Consider the following 27,395-nt stretch of genomic DNA (forward strand, 5'->3'; position numbering starts at 1 on the left):
TGACAGTTTAAAAGCTAAGGTAACGCCAAGCAATTTAGTCTCCTCAACAAGTTCAACAGCCACATCATTCATTACCAGATTCAGCTTAGGTCTAGAACTTAGGGAATGATTTGTACCAAATACAATGCTCTTAGTTTTAAAGATGTTCAGGACCAGTTTATTACTGGCCATCCATTCCAAAACAGACTGCAACACTTTGTTAATGGTTTCAGTGACTTCATTAGCTGTGGTTAATGATGCTTATATGGTTGAATCATCAGCATACTCACATGCTTTGTTTAATGCCAGTGGCAAAAATAGAAAATAGAGGGCCTAGAGAGCTGCCCTGTGGTACAACCCACTTGACATGTTTGACATTAAAGAAGCTTCCATTAAAGAAAACCCTAACCTTGTGTAATACCCTAGATGCAGACGCACCCCAAAAACAAAAAAACATTTGTCATAAGAAGCTAGTTCCCTGGTATACAGAAAATACCCGAGCTCTGAAGAAAGATCCCAGATAATTGGAACAGAAATGGCGCTACACCAAACAGGACGTCTTCTGATTCGCTTGGAAAGACAGTACCGTGCAGTATCGAAGAGCTCTCACTGCTGCTCGATCATCCTATTTTTCCAACTTAATTGAGGAGAATAAGAACAATCCTAAATTATTTTTTGTTACTGTCGCAAAGCTAACTAAAAACCAGCATTGCCCAAGAGAGGATGGCTTTCACTTCAGCAGTGATAAATTCATGAACTTCTTTAAGGAAAAGATCATGATCATTAGAAAGCAAATTACGGACGTCTCTTTACATCTGCATATTTCTCTAAAACTCAGTTGTCCTGAGTCTGCACAACACTGCCAGGACCTAGGATCAAGGGAGAGACTCAAGTTTTCTAATACTATATCTCTTGAAACATTGATGAAATCAGTCATGGCCTCGAAACCGTCAAGCTGCATACTGGACCCTATTCCAAATAAACTACTGAAAAATAGCTTTTTCCTGTGCTTGGCCCTCCTATGTTGAACATAATAAACAGCTCCCTATCCACCGGATGTGTACCAAACTCACTAAGTGGCAGTAATAAAGCCTCTCTTGAAAAAGTCAAACCTTGACCTGGAAAATATTTAAAAAACTATAGGCCTATATCAAATCTTGCATTCCTCTAATAAATCTTAGACAAAACTGTTGCAAAACAACTCACTGCATTCCTGAAGACTAACCATGTATACGAAATGCTTCAGTCTGGGTTTAGACCCCATCATAGCACTGAGACTGCACCCGTGAAGGTGGTAAATTACCTTTTAATGGCGTCAGACCAAGGCTCTGCATCTGTCCTCGTGCTCCTAGACCTTAGTGCGGCTTTTGATACCATCGATGACCACATTCTTTTGGAGAGATTGGAAACCCAAATTGGTCTACACGGACAAGTTCTGGCCTGGTTTAGATCTTATCTGTCGGAAAGATATCAGTTTGTCTCTGTAAATGGTTAGTCCTCTGACAAATCAACTGTACATTTCGGTGTTCCTCAAGGTTCCGTTTTAGGACCTCTACTGTTTTCAATATATATTTTACCTCTTGGTGATGTCATTTGGGAAAATAATGTTAGCTTTACTGCTATATGGACGATACACAGCTGTACATTTCGATGAAACATGGTCAAATAAAACTGTAAAGGACCTCAGCGTTTCTCTGGACCCTGATCTCTCTTGACTAACATACAGACTGTTTGAAGGACAGCTTTTTTTCCATCTACGTAACATTTCAAAAATCTGAAACTTTGTCCAAAAATGATGTCACTTCTAGATTAGACTACTGCAATGCTCTACTTTCCGGGTACCCAGATAAAGCACTAAATAAACTTCAGTTAGTGCTAAACACAGCTGCTATAATCTTGACTAGAACCCCAAAAGTTGATCATATTACTCCAGTGCTAGCCTCTCTACACTGGCTTCCTGTTAAGGAGGGCTGATTTCAAGGTTCTACTGATAACCTACAAAGGATTACATGGGCTTGCTCCTACCCATCTTTCCGATTTGGTCCTGCCGTACATACCTACACGTACGCTACGGGCACAAGACGTAGGCCTCCATAGTCCCTAGAATTTCTAAGCAAACAGCTGGAGGCAGGGCTTTCTCCGTTAGAGCTCCATTTTTATGGAATGGTCTGCCTATCTAACCCTATTACAGGGGCTGAGTCACTGGCTTACTGGTGCTCTTCTATGCCATCCCTAAGAGGGTTGAGTCTCTGACGTGATCTTCCTATCCGGGTTGGCGCCCCCCTTGGGTTCGTGCCGTGGGGGAGATCTTCATGGGCTATACTCGGCCATGTTTCAGGGTAGTTGAAGATATCCCTCTAGTGGTGTGGGGGTGGGGGTGGTGTGGGGGCTGTGCTTTGGCAAAGTGGGTGGGGTTATATCCTGTCTGGTTGGCCTTGTCCGGGGGTATAGTCGGACGGGGCCACAGTGTCTCCCGACCCCTCCTATCTCAGCCTCCATTAATTATGCTGCAAAAGTTTGTGTCGGCGGGTTGGGGTCAGTCTGTTATATCTGGAGTATCTCTCCTGTCTCATCTGGTGTCTTGTGTGAATTTAACTATGCTCCCTCTAATTCTCTCTCTGGCCTGATGACTCCTTGCTGTCCCCAGTCCACCTGGACATGCTGCTGCTCCAGTTTCAACTGTTCTGCCTGCGGCTATGGAACCCTACCCTATTCACCGGACATGCTACCTTGTCCCAGACCTGCTGTTTTCGACTCTCTTTCTCTACCGCACCTGCTGTCTCTAACTCTGAATAATCAACTATCAAAAGCCAACTGACATTTACTCCTGAGGTGCTGACCTGTTGCACCCTCTACAACCACTGTGATTATTATTATTTGACCCTGCTGGTCATCTATGAACATCTTGGCCATGTACTGTTATAATCTCCACCCGGCATGGCCAGAAGAAGACTGGCCACCCCTCAGAGCCTGGGTTCTCTCTAGGTTTCTTCCTAGGTTCCTGCCTTTCTAGAGAGTTTGTCCCTGCCATCGTGCTTCAACATCTGCATTGCTTGCTGTTTGGGGATTTAGGATGGGTTTCTGTATTGCACTTTGTGACATCATCTGATGTAAAAAGGGCTTTATAAAAAATGTTGATTGATTGATTTGATTTATGGTAAATCCCTGAGCGGGTTCCTTCCTCTTCGGCAACCAAGTTAAAGGACACCTGTATCTTTGTAGTGACTGAGTGTATTGATACAACATCAAAAGTGTAATTAATTACTTCACCATGCTCAAAGTGATATTCAATGTTATTTTTTTCCCCACCAATAGGTGCCCTTTGCGAACCATTGGACAACATCCCTGGTCTTTGTGGTTGAATTTGTGTTTTGAAATGCACTGCTAGACTGAAGGACCGTGGCGTAGAGAAATGAGGAAGTAGAATAGTGGTTAGAGCATGGGCCAGTTAAAAAAAGGTCGCTGGTTCGAATCCCCGAGCTGAGAAGGTTACAAATCTGTTGATGTGCCTTTGAGCAAGGTACATAACCCTAATTACTCCAGGGTCGCCATTGAAAATGGCAGACCTTGGCCATGACTCCACTCTCCAAGAGAAAAAAAAACACATTTCCAATTCACACATGCGCATTAACACACACACAAAAGCGCCGACCTAATTGTATTATACACCATTGATGACAATTCTATATACACAGACGTTTACGTGTCTTTTTGTCAAGCAAAACTTTTGTGGAAGGTACTAAGCTCCGTACAGACCCCTGCCCCCGCGCACTCAACGTCGTCAAGACACCGAGTTTCCTTAAGCATATTTGGCGGGGAAAACTTAAGCGAGCTGTAGCCTATTGGCTGTTTGTGTTTGAGTCTTTTATTAAAGAATGTGAAACAATGTTGTGTCTATTTCCTGCTTTTAATTAAATAATGTAGCTGTTCTTTAGACAATGGCCTAAAATAAGTGTGTTCATATGGGCAGAATATTATATTTTGTAGCATAGGCTACCTAATTGATGAAAATAAACATTTCATGCGAAAGTATTCGGATCTGGTAAAAGGCAGACATTTGGTCGTTTCAATTTAAGAGATACTCTGTCACATGACGATAGAAATGGAAACATTGATTTTGGAGACACAAAGTAACAATAACCTCCATGATTAAAGGGATCGGAGACCATCTGTTACTGGGCTCTTATCATTATTTACATCATTCAAATTCACCAACTCATTTTGTTTATAGGTCCACTAGGCTACTCATTTGTTGTCATTAAATGTCCTGAATAACAGAAAGTTGTCTACAATATCTGAGTCAAACGGGTTGTTTCCGGTTCCAATGGTATGCCTTGAAACGTGTATATCTTTCTCGTGGCTTTCTTTTGCCCAAATTGACCTAAATGACTTACATTCAAATAAATTGTCAACATACAGTACCAGTCAAAAGTTTGGACATACCTACTCATTTAAGGGTTTTTCTTTATTTTTACTATTTTCTACATTGTAGAATAATAGTGAAGATGTCAAAACTATGAAATAACATATGGAATCATGTAGTAACCAAAAAAGTGTAAAATAAATCAAAACATATATTTTGCCTTGATGACAGCTTTGCAAACTCTTTGCATTCTCGCAACCAACTTCACCTGGAATGCTTTTCCAACAGTCTTGAAGGCGTTCCCAAATATGCTGAGCATTTGCTGGCTGCTTTTCCTTCACTCTGCGGTCCAACTCCTAAACCATCTCAATTGGATTGAGGTAGGGTGATTGTGGAGACCAGGTCATCTGATGCAGCACTCCATCACTATCCTTGGTCAAATAGGACTTACACAGCCTGTAGTTTTGTTGGACCATTGTCCTGTTGAAAAACAAAATGATAGTCCCACTAAGTGCAAACCAGAAGGGATGGCGTATCGATGCAGAATGCTGTGGTAGCCATGCTGGTTAAGTGTGCCTTGAATTCTAAATAAATCACTGACAGTGTCAGCAGCAAAGCACCCCCACAACTCTTCCTCCATGCTTCACGGTGGGAACCACACATGCAGAGATTGGAACCAAAAATCATGTGGCGTTTGGAACCAAAATTCTCAAATTTGGACCAAAGGACAGATTTCCACCAGTCTAATGTCCATTGCTCGTGTTTCTTGGCCCAAGCAAGTCTCTTATTATTATTTGTGTCCTTTAGTAGTGGTTTCTTGGCAGCAATTCGACCATGAGGGCCTGATTCATGCAGTCTCCCCTGAACAGTTGATGTTGAGATGTCTCTGTTATATATTTGGGCTGCAATTTCAGAGGCTAACTCAAATGAACTTATCCTCTGCAGCAGATGTAACTCTGGGTCTTCCTTTCCTGTGGCGGTCCTCATGAGAGTTCTTAAAATGTTTCAGATTGACTGACCTTCATGTCTTAAAAGTAATGATGGACTGTCGCTTCTCTTTGCTTATTTGAGCTGTTCTTGCCATAATATGGACTTGGTCTTTTACCAAATAGGGCTATCTTCTGTATACCAGCTTGTCACAACAAAATTGATTGGCTCAAACGCATTAAGGAAAGAAATTCCACAAATGAACTTTAAACAAGGCACACCTTTTGAAATGCATTTCACGTGACTACCTCATGAAGCAGGTTGAGAGAATGCCAAGAGTGTGCAAAGCTGTCATCAAGGCAAAGGGTGGCTCCTTGTCAGAATCCCAATACGTTTTGATTTGTTTAACACGTTACTACATGATTCCATGAGTGTTATTTCATAGTTTTGATGTGTTCACTCTTGTTCTACAATGTAGAAAATATTGAGAAAAACCCTGTGTCCAAACTTGTGACTGGTACTGTACATAAAGTATAACATCACATTAAGGTGTAGGCTGTTCACCATATCACAGGTTTATTTGGCTCCAGAGAAGTAGCTCATTGTTCCCTTGTTGCCGTAGATGCTAGCCTAGCTTCTAACTTACGTTAGCTAGCTAGCCACGTTTCCTTAGCAGCTTGCACACAGCCCACAGCACTTGTGGGTAGGACCACGAACTGTCCCGGGAGTGTGACTGTTTGAATCCCTGCTGTTTGTTGCTGTTTGCATCTGCCCTGAGACCTGCCCTGTCTGGAATTGCAAGGAGTAACAGCATAGACTACATTGCTACCGTGACAAAGACCAAAGCCGGTGGGAGTACTGTTGAGGACAGTGGTGTCTCTCTATCTGTCACAACTATCACCGAAGGTTGCTCCCCTTCCCATTCGGGTGGCGCTCGGCGGTCGTCGTCACCGGTCTACTAGCTGCTACCGATCCCTTTTCCCCTTTTCGTTTGGTCTAATTGGTTTCACCTGTTCCTTGTTTGGGGTTTTGGGTTGGGGTTATTTAAGTTCAGTTAGCCTGCCTGTGTTTGTGTGGGCTTGTTTGCGGTTTTTGGTACAGGAGTGTTCTATCATTTATTTCCCCTGTACAGCGTATGTACCGGTGTTGTACATTTTGGAGTGTTTGACGCCTGTGTTCGGCGTTACCCTCTTTGGTTCGCTGTGATTGTTCCAGACTAAATGGTGTTTCCGAATCCTCTGCTCTCTGCACCTGACTCCACACACATCACTCTTTGAAGCCTGACACTATCACTGGTGAAGAATCTTTTAAACAAACAAAAAGAGTTCTACAAGCTGCTATTACAACAACAAGAAAATAGGGTTGTGTCCAAATACTTGTGGAGTCAACTAATAAAAGAATAGACGGTCTGACCAGAGGGGTCCAGCATCTGAACAGTTTGCAGTTCTCCCAGGTTGAGCTCAATGAGTTTAAACCGGAGAACAGCAACATGACAGCAATCTGTAAGTCATTGAGAGAGGACCACAGTTCTGTATGTGAACCCATGATAATGACAGAGAAATCAGATTCTCTCAAGGGACAATGAAGGAGGAACAACATTGTTGAAGACGGAATTGCAGAATCTCCTCATGAAATCTGGACGGACTCTGAGGACAAAATTAGGGAAACGATAACTGAGAAACTGAAGATGGACCACAGGAAGATTGAGATGGAGCATGCCCTCGGGACTCGAAAACCCACCACCGGCCCAGGTGACAGGCCCAAGCTGATAGTGGTCAAGGACAATGTAGCTGTTCTGGAAAGAGACAAGAAGTAGAGAGGAACGTACTTCTTCCTGAAGGACTATCTTGAATCTGTGCGCCAGAAGATGGAAGAATTTATCCCAGCCATGAAAGCTGCCAGAGCGTGTGGGGACATTGCTTACATCTGATTTGACAGGCTCATTGTCAAAGCCTGGAAGGGATGAGAGAGCCAAGCATGTGGGCTCGTAGCTTCAACCTCACAGCACACACAAACTTACAAACACCAACTGATTGATGGACTGCTGGATAATCTATACATTTTTCCCTCTTGCTTTGTTTGTTATTTTCCATATTAGCTAAAATAGCCTATATTAATATATGTAGCCTTAGCAAGTTATTGATTTCATGAACCTTATTCATCAGATAACATTCATGCTCTATATTAGCAATTCATGAGAAATTCTTAGATAATTCCTTTGATGATACAACAGTAGAAATACAAGGATATAACATCTACAGAAGATACAGAAATGCATATGGGGAGCTGTTGCGGTTTATATTCAGAGCCATATCCATCTAATGCTTAGAGAAGATCTCATGTCAAATATAATTGAAGTGTTGTGGTTGCAGGATCTCCTGCCTCATCTAAAACCGTTTTTCCAAACCGTTTTTCCGCGATTGTATTTGTTTATATTGCGAGATGCCTGGCTGGGTCTCTGCTTTTCACTGACAGTCGCAACGCACAATCATAATTTTGGTATTTGCAGTGTGCGCTGCCGAAATTGCGGGCCCTTCCCGACTGTAGGCTATGCGATTTAAAACAATCAATAGGTAAAAAACTAAAAAGAAGCTAATGATCCTCTGTGATTTCTGTTGTAGTAGCCTATTTTGAATTATTGTATTTATATATAGACAGGAGTAAATGAATGAGGACATATCATTTCAGTAATTGACTTCTATTTACTTTGGTGAAAACTTAACTGCCTTATGGACACACTGCCTATACCTTTTAGTGTATCACTCATTATGTTTTATCTGATTGTCAAACAATCACTGCCAAAAAAGGCGCTTTTGTAAAATACACTAGCACGTTCCTCCACTCACAAAATAATTCCAGAATCCAAACCTCAACAGTGAACCGGAATGGAACGAGATCTGTTACAAAATACCTGTGTATTGTAATGACATTCTACATATACTTGTAGCCTGAATTGATATCTACGGTTTTCCACGCACGCTTCGGTCTCTGCCACTCTCAAACTGCAAAGTATTCACACAGCTTTACTTATTCTACATTTTGTTGTGTTACAGCCTGAACATAAAATGTATTACATTTCAATTGTGTTTCACTGATCTACACACAAATATAAAGTAAAAGTGGAATTTCATTTGAGTAACAATTTTTTTTCTGAAATGTATTGCGTCAATAACTATCCAACCCCTTTGTTATGGCAAGCTTAAATAAATTCAGAGGTAAAAATGTGCTTAACAAATCACATAATAAGTTGCATGGTCATGGATTGTGTGTGTAATATTAGTGATTAACATGATTTTTGAATAACTACCCCATACATACATATAATTGTAAGGTCCCCCAATCGAGTAGTGAATTTCAACCACAGATTCAACCACAAAGAACGAGGGGGCTTTTTCCATGCCAAAGAAGGGCACCTATTTAAAAGGTATGTGGACACCTGCTCGTCGAACATCTCATTCCAAAATCATGGGCATTCATATGGAGTTGGTCCCTCCTTTGCTGCTATAACAGCCTCCACTCTTCTGGGAAGGCTTTCCACTAGATGTTGGAACACTGATACGGGGACTTGCTTCCATTCAGCCAAAAGAGCATTAGGGAGGTCGGGATTGATGTTGGACGATTAGGCCTTGCTTGCAGTCGGCGTTCCAAGGGCTCTGTGCAGGCCAGTCAAGTCCTTCCACACCGATCTCGACAAACCATTTCAGTATGGACCTCACTTTGTGCATTTGGGCATTGCCAAGTTGAAACAGGAAAGGGCCTTCCCCAAACTGTTGCCATAAATTTGGAAGCACAGAATCGTCTAGAATGTCATTGTGCGCTGTAGAGTTAATATATCCCTTCACTGGAACTAAGGGGCCTAGACCGAATCATGAAAAACAGGCCCAGGCAATTATTCCTCCTCCACCAAACTTTACAGTTTGCACTATGCATTGTGGCAGGTAGCGTTCCCCTGGCATCCGCCAAACCCAGATTTGTAAGTCAGACTGCCAGATGGTAAAGAGTGATTCATCACTCCAGAGAACGTGTTTCCACTGCTACAGCATCCAATGGCAGCGAGCTCAACACCACTCCAGCCGACGCTTGGCATTGCGCATGGTGATCTTAGGCTTGTGTGCGGCTGCCTGGCCATGGAAACCCATTTCAGGAAGCTCCCGACGAACAGTTCTTGTGCTGATATTGCTTCCTGAGGCAATTTGGAACTCAGTAGTTAGCGGTTCTGTTCTGTGAGCTTGTGTGGCCTACCACTTCGCAGCTAAACCGTTGCTGCTCCTAGACTTTCCCACTTCACAATAATGTGTGAATACTTACTTAAATGAGGTATTTCTGTATTTAATTTTCAATTAATGTTTAATTGTTAAACATTTTTGCATGTATGTGAATTTGTCGCGCTTTGCACTTCTACCTTTGGCCGGAGGTTTGTTGGACACTGTTGCGTCCGTCTGTTGTTTGCTTCTGCCGAATAAAGTGTGCGCCTGATCACAACTCTCTGCACCTGACTTCAACACCAGTAGCACATATGCTGACAACTGTTCAATCAGCTCACAGTCATATGGCAGGTTCCTACGTGCAGTGCAGGTCAGTCATATTTCCCTCTCCTTTTCATAAAAAAAATGCAACTGGTAGCCTATTGATACAGACTTTGCATAGGCTATTGGTGCCAATCACTATATCCTAACATGCTGACCAGACAGCATGCATGTTGATTTTGTCCACCCACACCAGATGCAATCAGGACACGCAAGATAAATATCAAAACATTTGGGGACAGGTCGAAAAGCATTAAACATTTATGACAATTTAGCTAGCTAGCTTGCTGTTGCTTGCTAATTTGTCCTGGGATATAAGCATTGGGTTGTTATTTTACCTAAAATGCACAAGGTCCTCTACTCCGACAATTAATCCACAGATAAAACCGTCAACCAAGTTTGTTTCTATTAATCTCTCCTTCAGGATTCTTCTTCGGACTTTAAATGGCAGTTGACAACTAACTTTAAGGTGCATTACCACCAACAACTGGACTGGAGTGTGGACCTCAGTTCATATTTCAAACACCCACCTGGGAATATGCTCCTAAAAACCAATGAGGAGATGGGAGAGGTAGGACTTGCAGAGCGCACCAAGCGTCATCAATAGAATCAAGTTCTATTTTAGCGCCTGGCTATGCAGATGTTCTTTGGCGCGTGCGGGCAGTGTGGGTGTAATGATTGAATAACATGTATTGGTAAATAGATTTTTTTTGCGACCCGAGCAGTGTGGTCAGCATGTAATACTCTCACAAACAGCAGTGCAATCAAAATCTATAATCTGTCATGTGTTGAAAATGAATGAATCTGCACAGCTCTCGCTAAAGACAATTGTGATATTTGAGTAGGCTAAGCCTATTCAAAAAAATATCATAGGCCTAGTGTTATTATATTGATCATTAGATTCTATATCTACTAATTATTACAAGGTTGAAGTAACATTTAATTATGTGCAAATTTTTATCTTTATTTTATTAATGAATGTATTAGTAGATTAATGCAATTTAAAGAAATCTAGTTTTCATCCAACCCTGTTTAATGTATTCTGTCTAAAAGAAAGATAAATGCAGTACATTTTCATTGATTTATTATATACAATATTCTGCCCGTATGAACAAATGGGCATAAGTTAACCAATATATATACTGTGGAAGGACCACCAGAGGGCAGGCTGGGCTCATGGATAGTAGCCCAACAAGGCATGGGAGACAAGGTAACCAGAGGCAATTAAGCACAGCTGACGGTACTAATGACATACTCTCCTTCCCCTATAAGAGAGAGAATGGAACCAGCAGAGATGGTGGGGGAAACTATCTCTGGACGATGGCCACCGAGAGAGAGGAGCTATCCAGGAAGAACCACTAAGACGGTGACAATCCAGTGACTTTTTGTTGTAGTTTAAAGATAAGCCTATTGTGTTCCTGTTTCATCTGGAGAAGAAGATGTATGTTTTTCCTTGGAAGATTTTCATTGATTATGTTGGAGTGTTTGTGTTGACCAAATGCCCTCAATAGAGAACTGTGTTCAATCAAGAAAACCTACTACTGACTCGTTTATTCCACCTTCCCGCTTTAGAGTGACGCCCAATTACTTGGCCCGCTCGCATTGGTGGAGAATGCGGGCATTAGGTGGACGAGTGACACAAGGATAAGTGAGTAAATCAAGATTCTTCCAGTAGACCCGGAGGAACCATTCAAGAACGATGGATAACGCCCTACTACAACAATTGATCACGGCACAGCAGACAACCATAGAACTCCTGCAACAACAGCTGAGCCGACAAGAAGAACCTAGAGTTAAGCCAAGAGCGGCTGCTCACGCCATTTTACCTCGTCTCTCCAAGGAGGATGATATTGAGGCCTTCCTCATGACCTTCGAAAGGACGGCCATCTTGGAAGAGTGGCCGCCCACAGAATGGGCGAGCGCATTAGCCCCTCTTTTGACCGGGGTGGCTCAGGAAGCCTATTTTGACCTGGATTCCCGCGAAGCTGCGGACTATGGGCGACTAAAAACCGAGATCCTATCCCGGTACCAGCAGACGGCCAGAGATAGGGCTGTAAAGTTCCATCAATGGACCTATACGGCTGATCAACCTGTCCGTGCCCATATCTTCGCATTAATACGACTGACGAAACAGTGGCTAGAACCTGGAAAGGGAGTAGGACATGTGATAGAGACTCTCGTAGTGGACAAGATATTGAGAGAATTACCCAGTGACTTAAAAAGGGTTGTGGGGCAAGCCAACCCGTTGTCAGCCGACGACATAGCCCAGACGGTGGAAACATATCGGTCTACAGGGGAGTTGTTAAAAGGTGACAAGGAGGAATGGAAGGAGTCTTCCAATCCCGTACCACGACTCACCCCGGCACGCCCGCCACCGAAACGTCCAAGGCCCCCCCCGGAGGTGGGAGAAGTCAGCCACCACACAGCAGGGTCGGTGTTATAAATGTCAGTCTCCCAACCATTATGCCCGACAATGTCCTAGCAAGGATGAGCCCATGGTTACGGAGTCATCACTGCCTACCCCCACACATCCCGTTTTGAGGGGGCAGGATCAACACTGCTGGTTAGCGGAGATAGCCCCAGCCTCAGAGATTCCGGTGCGAGTCGAAGGACAAGATGTGGTAGCTATTCTCGACTCGGGAAGTATGGTTACGTTAGTAGAGGAGCGGATGGTGACCTCCGCAACACTGCTACCAGACAAAGTATCCTGTATCCATGGAGACACCCACTATTACCCCACTGTGAATCTGCCTATTCTCACTCCAAAAGGAAGGTGTACAGTCAGGGCAGGGAAAGTGCCGCAGCTGAAGGTGCCATTATTGATCGGGAGAGACTGTCCCCTATATAAGGAGCTTCGGCAGATGACGTTATGCACGGGAAGAAGGGGGACAGGAAAGAAGAGAAAATCCAAGCCCGAGGTAGTAGTCCTACAAGGAGACGTAGCCGCGTCCTCGTCCTCTGCAGCAGAGGAAGAAATAGCGACCCAACGTTTACAACAGATATTCCAGGAAACCACCGATGAAGACACGTGAAGGGTTATACACAACGCAGGAAGGGAGGAGCAACCAGGCGCTAAGGGATATATTTGAAGCTCCATCCGAGGAGGGAACATGGAAGGGATTCTCCTCGGTCACCCCTGATGGGGATGTGGAACAACCTCCACATCCCTCTACCGAGGTCGACCTGCCCCAGGAATTAAAGGGACAGTTCGGCACCTCGCAGCATAGAGACCCAGACCTAAGGGAGGCCATGAGGAAGGTGAAGGTGATCGACAGGAGGAACGTCGACGGATCAGGTGAGCCCCCTCTTCCTTACTATGCAATCAGGCGGGGACTCTTATACTGGGTCGTACGACGAAGGGGGGAAAACCAGGAATTACTAATGGTGCCTAGGCCATACAGGGATACAGTTCTACAGTTAGCCCATTCCCACGTCCTAGGAGGACACCTGGCACGAGACAAGACTATTGACAGAATCATGCAGAGATTCTATTGGCCCCGGGTCACCCGGGATGTGGCCAGGTATTGTAGGACGTGTGATCAATGTCAACGTACAGCCCCACGGCCACACCTACGTAACCCTTTGATTCCTCTCCCCATCATAGAGACTCCCTTTGAACGCATAGCTATGGACCTCGTAGGACCCCTCCCAAAATCCGCCAGAGGACACGAGTACATCCTAGTGGTTATAGATTACGCTACCAAGTTCCCGGAGGCCATACCCCTGCGTAACATGTCGTCAAAGGGAATTGCCAAGGAGTTATTCCTGATGTTCTCTCGTGTGGGCCTCCCCAAGACTATCTTAACCGATCAAGGAACCCCGTTCATGTCCCGGTTGATGAAGGACTTGTGTCGGTTATATCAGGTTCAACAGATACGTACAAGCATATTCCACCCTCAAACAGACGGGTTGTGTGAACGCTTGAACAAAACGATTAAAAGCATGTTGAGAAGAGTGGTGTCCCGAGACGGGAAAAACTGGGACATGCTTCTCCCACACTTAATGTTTGCCCTGCGAGAAGTACCCCAGGCATCCACTGGATTCTCTCCGTTTGAATTGCTCTATGGCAGACCCTGTCGAGGAATCCTCGACTTAGCCAAGGAGACCCAGCCATGCCCCTTTCGATCCACAATAGAACACGTTACCCTGATGAGAGACCGCCTGTCAGCAGTGTGGCCCATAGTCAAGGAGCATATGGAGAGGGCCCAAAGGACCCAAGGCCGGGCCTATGATTTTTTGTGAAGAATCAACAACAAGTGGGACACAATCATGAAGTGGAACGACATTTATTGGATATTTCAAATTGGCCGTGCAAAATTATTCAGCCCCCTTAAATTAATACTTTGTAGCGCCACCTTTTGCTGCGATTACAGCTGTTGCAGCAGTGCTTCGACAGACAGTGGTGAAACACCATAAAGCCAGTAATGAGTTCAAAATGTCCCGGAATACCAATGAGGTGAAAAGGCCATTGTCCTTCACTGTGTCCCCAGATGGAGTTCACAGATGAGCCCGAGCAGAGCAGGAGCCATAATCCCATCTGTGCCAGAGTCCCAGTCTCGCATGCAAGCACCGATTTCCCCCCCCCCCCACACACACACACACACACTATCATCAACCCCCCCACACACACACAAGCTGACAGTGGTCTCTCTCTCAGTCTCCCTTAGCAGCAGCACAGCCTCGAAAGCAGAAGAGAGATGGCAGATTATTGCTCTGCCACAGAGTGAATCAAAGTGAGGACGATGATACATTGACTGGTTAGACAGGTGCTGCCACTAAATGGACAGAGTGTGAGTGTGGCCTCTCGTTTCTGTTGTTCGCCCCAAGACCCAATCCTGTGAAACTGCAGTGAGAGAAAAAATAGGACAGGTGGGTAATACAGATAAGGTTTTTGGTATTTTATCAGGATCCCCATTAGCTGCTGCAAAAGCAGCAGCTACTCTTCCTGGGGTCCACACAAAACATGACATAATACAGAACATTAATAGACAAGAACAGCTCAAGGACAGAACTAAAAAGGCACACACAGCCTCCATATCAATACATACACACAAACTATCTAGGTCAAACAGGGGAGAGGCGTTGTGCCATGAGGTGTTGCTTTATCTGTTTGTTTTTTAAAACCAGGTTTGCTGTTTATTTGAGCAATATGATATGGAACGGAGTTCTGTGCAATAATGGCTTTATGTAATACTGTACGCTTTCTTGAATTTGGGGACTGTGAAAAGACCCCTGGGGGCATGGTGGGGTAAGTGTGTGTCAAAGCTGTGTGTACGTTGACTATGCAAACAATTTGGGATTTTCAACACATTGATGTTTCTTATAAAAAAGAAGAAGTGATGCAGTCAGTCTCTCCTCAACTCTTAACAAAGAGAGACTGGCATGCATAGTATTTATATCAGCCCTCTGACTACAATGAAGAGCAAGATGTGCTGCTCTGTTCTGGGCCAGCTGCAGCTTAACTAGGTCTTTCCTTGCCGCACTGGACCACACGACTGGACAAGAATCAAGATTAGACTAAACTAGAGCCTGCAGAACTTGCTTTTTGGAGTGTGGTGTCAAAAAAGCAGCTTATCTCTATTACAGACAGACCTCTCCCCATCTTTACAACCCTTGAATCTATATGTTTTGACCATGACAGTTTACAATCTAAGGTAACACCAAGTAATTTAGTTTCCTCAACATGTTTAACAGCCACACCATTCAATACCAGATTCAGCTGAGGTCTAGAACTTAGGGAATGATTTGAACCAAATACAATGCTCTTAGTTTTAGAGATGTTCAGGTATTAAACCCCCTAGAGTCACACGGAGACATCATTTAGAATATTGAATAGCTCCCTGTGTTGATGCTACAAACTTACCGTTTCGTGTAGTGGCTGCAGCTCAATCCCCTATTTCCGCCGGTAAAGTTAGCGGCATAAATATATGGCAAATAGAAATCCAATATGGATGGTGTTAAGAGATAGATGGGAGGGGTTGAATTTAGCTGAAGGGTGGGACTAATAACAACAAGATAACACATGTAAAATATACCGTGTATGTAAAATGTAAATCGGTTCAGAACTTTGGTGAAATAGCACAGTAAAAAATATTTGTCAAATAGAAATCAAACTGAATGGAGAGATGGAGGCACTAAAAACAAACAAAATATAGCTATTGTAAAATAGATTGTGTCTGTAAAGTGTATATAGTATGTTTAAGCTGGAAGTAGAAGCCTAAGTGTTGTTATTTATTAGTTTACTCCAATTAGGCGGTGGAAGGGTTTGTGTGTGTGTCTATTTCTACGTATGTAGGTATGTGTATGTATGTACACTACCGTTCAAAAGTTTGAGGTCACTAAGAAATGTATTTTTTGTCCATTAGAATACCATCAAATTAATCAGAAATACAGTGTAGACATTGTTAATGTTGTAAATGACTATTGTAGCTGGAATAGGCTGATTTTTTTATGGAATATCTACATAGGCATACAGAGGTCCATTATCAGCAACCATCACTCGTTGTGTTAGCTAATCCAAGTTTATCATTTTAAAAGGCTAATTGTTCATTAGAAAACCCCTTTTCAATTATGTTAGCACAGCTGAAAACTGTTGAAACTGTCTGTAAATACTCAAAACATGTGAGCTACAAACTCATAAGTCACCACCATTGAAAGATGACTCTCACTAAGACTACAGGGTCAGTTGTTTTGCTTTACAATATCCACAAGCTTTACGGCATTCGTCTGAACTCTGTCGCAGATTTCCTCATTTTGAAGAGGTATTCTCACAAAACAAACTGTCCAGACTGAACCGTTGGCGCTACAAACTAATATGTTACCATATCGAAACTGGAGGCTCTCACGAACACAAAGGTGTCAGTTGTTCTGCTCTGCGACGCACACAAGCTTCAGGGAAGTCGTCTGAAGGTAACTCAGTACTGGGCTGAAAAAAATTGCAACCAGGGCGACGCACAATTGGCCCAGTGTCGTCCTGGTCTGGGTTTGGACGGTGTAGGCTGTCATTGTAAATAAGAATTTGTTCTTACCTAACTTGCCTAGATAAATAAAGGTTTAAAAATAACAATGTGCGATCTAAGGGCTTAGTTAACAGACAACCTTTGACCCATCACTCTGAGAATACTCTCCAGTCACTTGGAGAACTGAATAGTTATACTAATCTGTTATTGCAGGAAAGCAATTAAGCAATCTGAATATTCCTCTGCTTGGCTTCAGTAAAAGTCTGGGGTGGTAATTTCACCCCCCTGCAGGCGTTTAGCACAAAGTCGGCAGACAGAGTATTGCTGATTGTAAGGCGATGTACAGTTGCTATTTGTATGGTATTGTTAAAGCAAAGAAACGCCGGTCCATTCAGAGCCCATTCCAGGAGTGCATAACACTGGCGTGCAAATCTTCCTCACAGTAAATGATTTGATGGACAGTGGCAGAGAGCGCTGAGGTCAAATCCAGCAGCATTTTCACCATTATCCCAGAGATGGATTATTCTCGGCTCAGAGCTGTAGCCGATCGGCTCCTTTTGCTTTTTTTCTCAGCGTCTGGAGCCCGTGTCTGCTGCCAGCCAGGGCTGGAGCATAGATAGCACTCCGTCTGTCTCTCTATCTGACAGGAGGTTGTCAGCCATTTTGCAGGAACCTGTGGTGTTAGAAACACATTACACTGAGTCCACAACACTCAACCCATCTCGTAGGCTTAGATACATCTCTCAGTAAAACATTTCTTCCTTGACCGTCTCTCTCTCCCGCCTGGAGTGGTTATCCATCGAGCAGGGGAGTAGTGAGAGTGTCGGCCACTGCAGTGAAGATACAGAGATAAAGAGAAACAGAGAGAGACTGAGATGGAGGCTGACTAACTCTGACACCCATCGAATGTTAGCCTCAAAACATGGCTAGTAGCAAAATGGAGGACTGATTGACTGTAATCTGTTAATCTGCAGTGTCTGTCGACATGGGAAGATGTATCTGTATAGCCCTCAACCATGGCACAGACAGGGCTGGAGAGAGTGGTACTCTATTTCCTACTCTGGGCCCATAGGGCTCTGGTCCAAAGTAGTGCACTATAGGAATAGGGTGCCATTCTGGGATGCAGCCTATACATCGCATACATACTACACATCTATAATACATCTATTGCAATCTATATAAAAATTGGGGTTACAGGGGTGGAGAAAGATCAGGGGCATTACGTCGAGGAGAGGCCTGGAGAGAAAGTGGTTGTACATTTCAATATTATTGAAATTGGGGTTAATGGTGAGTCAGCTGACAGCCACGTCTTCCAGAGCCTGGTTAATAAGTGCATTCCAATCAAGGACACCTGCTGATGCTGAGACCTAGTGTTTATCCCAAATGGCACCTTATTCCCTATAGGTTGCACTACTTTTGACCAGGGCCCATAGGACTGTGGTCAAAAGTAGTGCACTATGTAGGTAATAAGGTGCCATTTGGGATGCAGCCCCACTTCCTTCCTTCAGATCTTTACCTGTGACTGGCCACAGGCCTATTCACATCACAGGAAGTTGGTGGCACCTTAATTGGAGAGGACAGGCTTGTGGTAACGGCTGCAGTGAAATGAGTGGTAGGATATCAAATACATCAAACCATTCCATTGACTCCGTTCCGGCCATTAATACGAACCGTCCTCCCCTCAGCAGCTTTCACTGATTCACATAAAGAAGGGGTGTATTTTTCACGCCCACCCGTGTTCAATCTGAAAGCCACCACTCACCTATGCTAACTCACTACAAAATGGAGATTGCCTTGTTACAACAGGGTAGGGAGCTGAAGAACACCCCATTCTCTATTAATAAACCATTTCCTCATGAAATAGTGGGGAGACGACGTGCCCTGTACCCCACTTTCAAAAGGCTCCGAGCAGAGAAGCAGAATTATCGACCACTAGACGAAAAGTTCAAGGACTCGAATACTACAACGTGGTTAAGAATGGTAGCTAGCTCCTGCTGAAGCAGTACCCAATACACCACATCACAATTATGGATACATTTATGTATATAAAAAATAAAATAAATATATATACACACACACACACACACACACACACACACACACACACACATATATATATATATATATATATATACAGTTGAAGTCAGAAGTTTACATACACCTTAACCAAATACATTTAAACTCAGTTTTCACAATTCCTGACATTTAATCCTAGTAAAAACTCCCTGTCTTAGGTCAGTTAGGATCAACACTTAATTTTAAGAATGTGCAATTTCAGAATAATAGCAGAGACTGATTTATTTCAGCTTTTATTTCTTTCATCACATTCCCAATGGCTCAGAAGTTTACATACACTCAATTAGTATTTGGTAGCATTGCCTTTAAATTGTTTAACTTGGGTAAAATGTGTCGGGTAGCATTCCACAAGCTTCCCACAATGAGTTGGGTGAATGAAGACCCATTTACGACCAAGCTTTAACTTCCTGACTGATGTCTTGAGATGTTGCTCTTTGGGCTAGGGGGCAGTATTTTGACATCTGGATGAAAAGCGTGCTCAAAGTAAACTGCCTGTTACTCAGGCCCAGAAGCTGGGATATGCATATAATTAGATGTGGATAGAAAACACTCTAAAGTTTCTAAAACTATGTCTGTGAGTATAACAGAACTGATATGGCAGGCAAAACCCTGAGGACAAACCATCCCCCCCAACAACAAAAAAATTCAGCCTACCACTGTTTCCAATTGCTTTCATGTTTATTATGAGACCAAAACCTCCCAGATTGCAGTTCCTAGGGCTTCCACTAGATGTCAACAGTCTTTAGAAAGAGTTTCAGGCTTGTTTTTGGAAAAATGAGCTAGAATTTGTAGTTTTTCTAAGTGGCTCCCATTTTGCCTGTAGTGTTTTCATGCGCGTGGATGAGAGTGCGTTCTTTGTTGTTTATCTCCGGTAAAGACAATAACGATTCTCCGTCTTAAATTGTATCTTTTATTTACGTATTAGGGTAGCTGAGGTTTGATTATAAACATTGTTTGATTTGTTTGGAGAAGTTTATTAGTAACGTTTGGGATTCATTTTGTATGCATTTTGGAGGAGGGAAACGGGTGGATTACTGACTGAAGAGCGTTTGGGGAGTTTTGGGGATATAAAGAAGGACATTATCGAACAAAAGATCTTCAAAAGGTAAGGCATTTATTATATCACTATTTCTGACTTTCGTTGCGCAACTGCCTGGTTGAAATATGTTTTTCATGCTTTTGTATGCGGGGCGCCATCCTCAGATAATCGTATAATGTGCTTTCGCCGTAAAGCCTTTTTGAAATCTGACACAGCGGCTGGATTAACAAGAAGTTAAGCTTTAATTTGATGTATAACTCTTGTATTTTCATGAATGTTAAATATTTATATTTCTGTAAATTGAATTTCCCGCACTGCAATTTCACCGGATGTTGTTGAGGTGGGTCGCAAGCGGACTGCCTGCGCTAGAAAGGTTAAGCCATGTATGCTTGGGGTCATTGTCCATTTGGAAGACCCATTTGCAACCAAGCTTTAACTTCATGACTGATGTCTTGAGATGTTTGCCATGACATCATTTTCTGGAATCTTCCAAGCTGTTTAAAGGCACAGTCAATTTAGTGTATGTAAACTTCTGACCCACTGGAATTGTGATACAGTGAATTATAAGTGAAATAATCTGTAAACAACTGTTGGAAAAATGACTTGTGTCATGTACAAAGTAGATGTCCTAACCGACTTGCCAAAACCATAGTTTGTTAACAAGAAATTTGTGGAGTGGTTGAAAAACGAGTTTTAATGACTCCAAAGTATATGTAAACTTCCGACTTCAACTGTATATATAAGTTGGAGGTTTACATACACTTAGGTTGGAGTCATTAAAACTTGGGAGCAATTTCCAAACGCCTGAAGGTACTACGTTCATCTGTACAAACAATAGTACGCAAGTATAAACACCATGGGGCCACGCAGCCATCTTACCGCTCAGGAAGGAGACGCGTTCTGTCTCCTAGAGGTGAACGTACTTTGGTGCAAAAAGTGTGAATCAATCCCAGAACAACAGTAAAGGACATTGTGAAGATGCTGGAGGAAACAGGTACAAAAGTATCTATAGCCACAGTAAAACGAGTCCTATATCGACATAACAAGGCCATTCAGCAAGGAAGAAGCCACTGCTCCAAAACCAGCATAAAAAATCCAGACTACGGTTTGCAGCTGCACATGGGGACAAATATCGTACTTTTTGGAGAAATGTCCTCTGGTCTGATGAAACAAAAATATAACTGTTTGGCCATAATGACCATTGTTATGTTTGGAGGAAAAAGGGGGAGGCTTGCAAGCTGAAGAACACCATCCCAACCGTGAAGCATGGGGGAAGCAGCATCATGCTGTGGGGGTGCTTTGCTGCAGGAGGGACTGATGCACTTCACAAAATAGATGGCATCATGAGGGTTAAATGGCATCATGAGGGTTAAATGGCTTAAGGACAACAAAGTCAAGGTATTGGAGTGGCCATCACAAAGCCCTGACCTCAATCCTATAGAAAATGTGTGGGCAGAACTGAAAAAGTGTGTGCGAGCAAAGAGGCCTGCATTCCCAGTGACTCAGTTACACCAGCTCTGTCAGGAGGAATGGGCCAAAATTCATCCAACTCATTGTGGGAAGCTTGTGGAAGGCTACCCTAAACATTTGACCCAAGTTAAACAATTTAAAGCCAATGCTACCAGATACTAATTGAGTGTATGTAAACTTCTGACCCACTGGGAATGTGATGAAATAAATAAAAGCTGAAATAAATCACTCTACTATTATTCTGACATTTCACATTCTCAAAATAAAGCGGTGATGCTAACTGACCTAAGACAAGGAATTTTTTACTAGGATTAAATGTCAGAAATGGTGAAAAACTGAGTTTAAATGTATTTGGCTAAGGTGTATGTAAACTTCCGACTTCAACTGTGTGTGTAAAACAGCCGAGGTGATAGAGCAACGAACCTGGAATAAAAAACTAAATGTGTATGGGTGGAGAGAGGGTTGGATTTACAGGATTACTCGCTCTGGATTGTCAGTACTGCATGTATTCTTTGCTATCATGCCATGGCTGTGTCAGGGTCGATTGTGAGTTCAAATTATTTTCCCTTTATGGGTAGTGTGATGACGAAGACTTATTTTTACTTGCAGTCATTAGAGGCTGTTAGAATGCATGTTCCTTATTCCTTCTTGTTGGACTATAACAGGATATATGAAGGACGACATGAAATATGTCTCTCTGCCGATAGGCAGCGTGCATGGAAATGGACAAAAGAAATGTTTTCAAATAGTTGGATCCAATGAACTGACAAGACTGGGCTGACATGCTCATAGCCTTTGCTAGGACTTTCTTAATATAAGCATGAAACTATAATATTGTGCTCTTATTAATTAGAATAATATTATTTATTATTATTTTAGTGACTGTTCTCCATGCTATTTGGTTAGTTCTCTTAGGTCTTAGTGACAACAGACCTAGATATGGGGGAGGTTTTAGTGGGTGGAATATCAAAGACAATTCGAGGTTTACACAGTTCCAGATACAGTATGCTTAACAGGGCAAATATTATAGTACAGCTATAAAGGGGAGGTTTTAGTGGGTGGAATATTAGAACAATTGGAGGTTTACACAGTTGCAGCTACAGTATGCTTAACAGGGCAAATATTATAGTACACCTATATGGACACTTAATCATCATGTCGCATTTTACAAATATAGATGAGGTTGGGTGGGAAAAGGACTGGGAGGGAGAAATTATTCTGTCATGGGCAAAGAAACTCAAAAGGAGTGATTATATGAATTAACAACAATTTTGATCTAATTGTGCAAACTGAAAACAGATCCTCAAGGAAGAAGGATCCTTTGAAATATGCTATTGGCCCAAAAAAGGATCTGGCTAATTAATCTATATGGGCCAAATAATGATGATCCACACTTCTAAAATATATATAATAATCTATTGAGCTCACAAGCAACACATGAATCTATTATTATGGTGGGAGATGATAATGCGGTTATAAGTACCTCAATAGATCGTAAAGGAAATCACTCTACACACTATCACCCTCAAGCACTGAAGGGGATCACAAAGATCATTGATACATTAGAACTAGTGGATATATTTAGGTTGAAAAACCCTGCCCTAGTGAGATATACAGTGGGGCAAAAAAGTATTTAGTCAGCCACCAATTGTGCAAGTTATCCCACTTAAAGATGAGAGAGGCCTGTAATTTTCATCATAGGTACACTTCAACTATGACAGACAAAATGAGGAAAAAAATCCAGAAAATCACATTGTCGGATTTTTTATGAATTTATTTGCAAATTATGGTGGAAAATAAGTATTTTATGATAGTAAAATAATAATTAAGTAAATAAGTACGATAGCACGTAGTGCACATAAAATAAGATGTTCATATGTTTCAAATAAAGATCTAAAGTTTAATGTGTTTCCATCACATTTTCAATTGTACCGATAGTTTTGTCACAAAACTGTGCCTACTCTGGTCTTGGGAACATGCGCTCTAGCCAACAACTCGCAGATACAGTGCAGGTAAACTAGTCTAGTTATACATGATGAGATTATTATAGATAAGAGAGGATATTTGTATTTGTCAAATGGCAGTCCAACATCAATCATCATGTCACCAGAATAAGACCCTTGATATTTTTTTGGAAAGCAGCATCAAGCTCATCACCCTGTGAAGATCCTCATAACTTATTTGCCTAATAAACTGCATGCTTTCCAAGTCATAGCGGGAGGACCACACACCACATCAGCGCGCAACTTCAAATTTATTTGATATGATTATTATGCTGAACAAAAATGAACCCATGTTTCATGACTTTAAATAAAAGATCCCAGAAATGTTTCATACGCACAAAAAGCTTATTTCTCTCAAATGTTGTGCACAAATGTGTTTACATTCCTGTTAGTGAGCATTGAACATGAACTCAGAGTGAGCATGAACTCAGATAGAGTTCAGTGTGTCAAATCGGAGGGCCTGTTCTCCGGACCTCTGGCAGTCTCTATGGGAGGTATCACAGGGTTAAATTATCGGGCCGACTCTTTTCTCTGTATATATCAATGATGTCGCTCTTGCTGCGGGTGATTCCCTGATCCACCTCTACGCAGACGACACCATTCTGTATACATCTGGCCCTTCTTTGGACACCTCTTCATCCTACTTGAGACATTTGCGTCCCAACTAGACATCTGGAAATGCAAATGCGCTACGCTACATGCTAATAGCACTCGTTAAAACTCAAACGTTCATTAAAATACACATGCAGGGTATTGAATTAAAGCTACACTCGTTGTGAATCTAGCCAACAAGTCAGATTATTAAAATAGCTTCTCATGCTTTCGCCGAAAAGTATTATAAGAGAGCATGCAACACCACGAAATACCTGAATGCTACGTAAACAAAAGATTTCGCGTAGCCGGCGCTACCCAAATAGCATAAATAAAATATAAAACTTTCATTACCTTTGAAGATCTTCTTTGTTGGCACTCCTATATGCCCCATAAACATCACTATTGGGTCTTTTTTTCGATTAAATCGGTCCATATATACCTAAAATAGCCATCTATGGAAACTGTGTGATTCAGAAAAAAACACTGTTTGAAAACGCTACGTCATTTTTTTAAATTAAAAAAGTCGACGATAAACTTTCACAAAACACTTCGAAATACTTTTCTAATCCAACTTTAGGTATCAGTAAACGTTAATAATCTATCAAAATGATCTGATCAGAGAATGAAGTTGGAGACATATCTCCCTCACTAACTTTAAGCAACAGCTGTCAGAGCAGCTGTACAGTACACAGCCCATCTGTAAATAGCCCATCCAATCAACCTACCTCATCCCCATATTGTTTTTATTTACTTTTCTTCTCTTTTGCAAACCAATATTTCTACTTGCACATCATCTGCACATCTATCACTCCAGTGTTAATTTGCTCAATTTTAATTACTTCGCTACTATAGCCAATTTATTGCCTTACCTCCTTACGTCATTTGTACACACTGTATAGACTGTTTCTATTGTGTTATTGACTGTACGTTTGTTTATTTCATGTGTAATTCTCTGTTGTTGTTTGTGTCGCACTGCTTTACTTTATCTTGGTCAGGTCGCAGTTGTAAATGAGAACTTGTTCTCAACTGGCCTACCTGGTTAAATAAAGGTGAAATATATATTTTTTAATTCTCCTATGCCAAGATAATCAATCCACCTGACAGCATGTGGCATATCAAGAAGCTGATTAAACAGCATGATCATTACACAGGTGCACCTTGTGCAGGGGACAATAAAAGACCACTTTTGTCACACAACACAATGCCACAGATGTCTAATGTTTTGAGGGAGTGTGCAACCGGCATGCTGACTGCAGGAATGTCCACCAGAGATGGTGGCAGAGAATTTAATGTTAATTTCTCCACCATAAGCTGCCTCCAACGTCATTTTAGCTTATTTTGCAGTACGTCCAACCAGCCTCACAACCGCAAACCAAATGTATGGGGTCGTGTGGGCGAGATGTTTACTGATGTCAACACTGTGAACAGAGTGCCCCATGGTGGCGATGGGGTTATGGTATGGGCAGGCAAAAGCTACGGACAATGAACACAATTGCCTTTTTTTATGGCAATTTGAATGCACAGAGATACGTGACGAGATCCTGAGGCCCATTGTCGTGCCATTCATCCGCCGCTATATACCTCATGTTTCAGCATGATAATGCACGGTTCCATGTCACAAGGATCTGTAATTCCTGGAATTGTTGCATGTAGCACTTATATTATTTGTTCGGTATATACATTTTTGCACATAAAGGTGTTTCCACCTTAATTTCTCCCATAATTAACTTTACAGACATAAAACGATCCCACCATGTCGAACAAACAAATGATCTGTTGGCATTTATCAAATTGTCCCGAAACTTCCTGTTTCCATCCCAGCTGTCGTGATTGTGTTTAATAAGGTAGGACTTTACTCACATAAAAATCATTTTTGTGGTTAGTGAAATGGATTCTCAAAGCAAACAAAGTTTGGAGTCAAATAAAGATCCTTTGAAGCTTAAACCAGTGGTGAAAGTCTGCTGGCTGTGACTGCAGCTCGAGCACATTGACAAATGCAAACAAGAGACAACCCTCCACTCTAGTTTTTTACACCTTGTGATTTTTTTCCTCTGCCTGGCGCGGTTTTAAACTGATAAAAGTCAAATAAAAAAATATTATATAAAACTGTGAACGTAGATGGGGGAGGACACAATGGGGAGGCGGAGAACGGGGGAGGCAGAAACTGCTGACAAAGGTAAACAAAGAGAATTTCGGGGGAGAGAGTGTGAAGCTAAGCAGCTCAGCCACAAGCGCTTCTGTCAGAGTTCCCCTCACACTGATAACAATTATAGTGACTGAACACCCTCATTATTTATTGAGAGGCAAGTACACAGGACTGATTGAAAACAAAAAAAGGAAAAGAACAGCAAGAGCAACAGTAAAGGATCCACTATTTGAGGGCGAGAAAAATAAGAGATAAAAAGGGTATGGATTTGTAGTGATAGCGGTGATTTGACCAGGAGGCCATTGATCAAGCGGTTGATAGAGAAGAGAACATCTTGGATTTGATTGAGGTTGCTTAAGAAATCAAAACCTTTAATAGGGGTTGATGAGGGAACCGGGTAGAAATATGAGAAGCATACCAATCAGCCCAAATTAGTAACAGGCACCCAAATTAAATCTGAGTGAAATTTGCATAATTGTGGCACCATGACGCAATTAACCAAAAAAAGTATCCTTACCCGTCTTGAGTTGCTGGTGGCAATGTTGGCAGGAACTTCAAAGAATGAGGGAGAAAAAGGGAGAAAAAGAAATGATAAATCGAAATGAGACACTGAAATCACTGAAAGCCTGACAATGAATTGTTTATTTATTTTATTTAACCTTTAACTAGGCAAGTCAAACCATTTAGACTGGTTGACAGAAATGTGCACCAAAGATATATATTATCCCGAGGGGTTTATAGTCACGACTCTAATCAGTATAGAGGAACCTGCCTAATGAAACATCATTGGGGCCCATCATAGCAGAAAGGTTAGTTACCAGGATATTTAACAGACCCTCAGGGAGGAAGCTCTTTCCCGTGTGTGTCTGTTTCTGATTGTACTCAGTCTGTGTGCACCACCATTCATCTATGAAAGTTTGCAATTAGACCATGGGAAGCCTATATCCAATTTTAACTCTATCGATTCAAGGCAAAAGGGGCCTTCACATGAGGATTCCAAATCAATACTGAGGATCAAAACAGCAGTTTGGAGAATATATTTCTATACTAGTCAATTCAACATTAGCTGGCTGCGTGTGTGTGTGTGTTGGGGCTTCTAACAGCTTCATATCTACATGCAATTACAAGATAGAGCTGAAGAGTCACATTTCCCGTATTGTGTAAAATAGCCTTCTGAGGCTCAAACACACAGAGAGAGAGAGAGAGATAAAGAGAGAGGTGTTGATTAAGAAGCTGGAGCCCTAATCTGAGGATTAGGCCAGGACACAGAATATAGCCTTATGAATATACTACTGCCTAGCACAGGCCTGGGC

At 42.2% G+C, this 27,395-nt stretch overlaps 1 protein-coding gene across 3 annotated transcripts in view; it reads right to left on the reverse strand.

Annotated features, from left to right (window-relative positions):
* LOC109906302 (beta-1,3-glucosyltransferase) overlaps nucleotides 1–27,395 on the reverse strand; it is a 132,918-nt gene that overhangs the window by 87,446 nt on the left and 18,077 nt on the right. For 2 of the 3 annotated variants that reach the window (XM_031790362.1, XM_020503949.2), the window contains exon 2: nucleotides 26,600–26,634. The exons of the other annotated variant lie outside the window; for it this stretch is intronic. In XM_031790362.1, coding sequence (XP_031646222.1) covers nucleotides 26,600–26,634 — 35 coding nt within the window. The remainder of the gene's footprint in view (nucleotides 1–26,599; nucleotides 26,635–27,395) is intronic. 3 annotated transcript variants of the gene reach the window in all.

Source organism: Oncorhynchus kisutch, linkage group LG15, assembly GCF_002021735.2.
Source record: "Oncorhynchus kisutch isolate 150728-3 linkage group LG15, Okis_V2, whole genome shotgun sequence".
NCBI classification, from domain to species: Eukaryota; Metazoa; Chordata; class Actinopteri; order Salmoniformes; family Salmonidae; genus Oncorhynchus; species Oncorhynchus kisutch.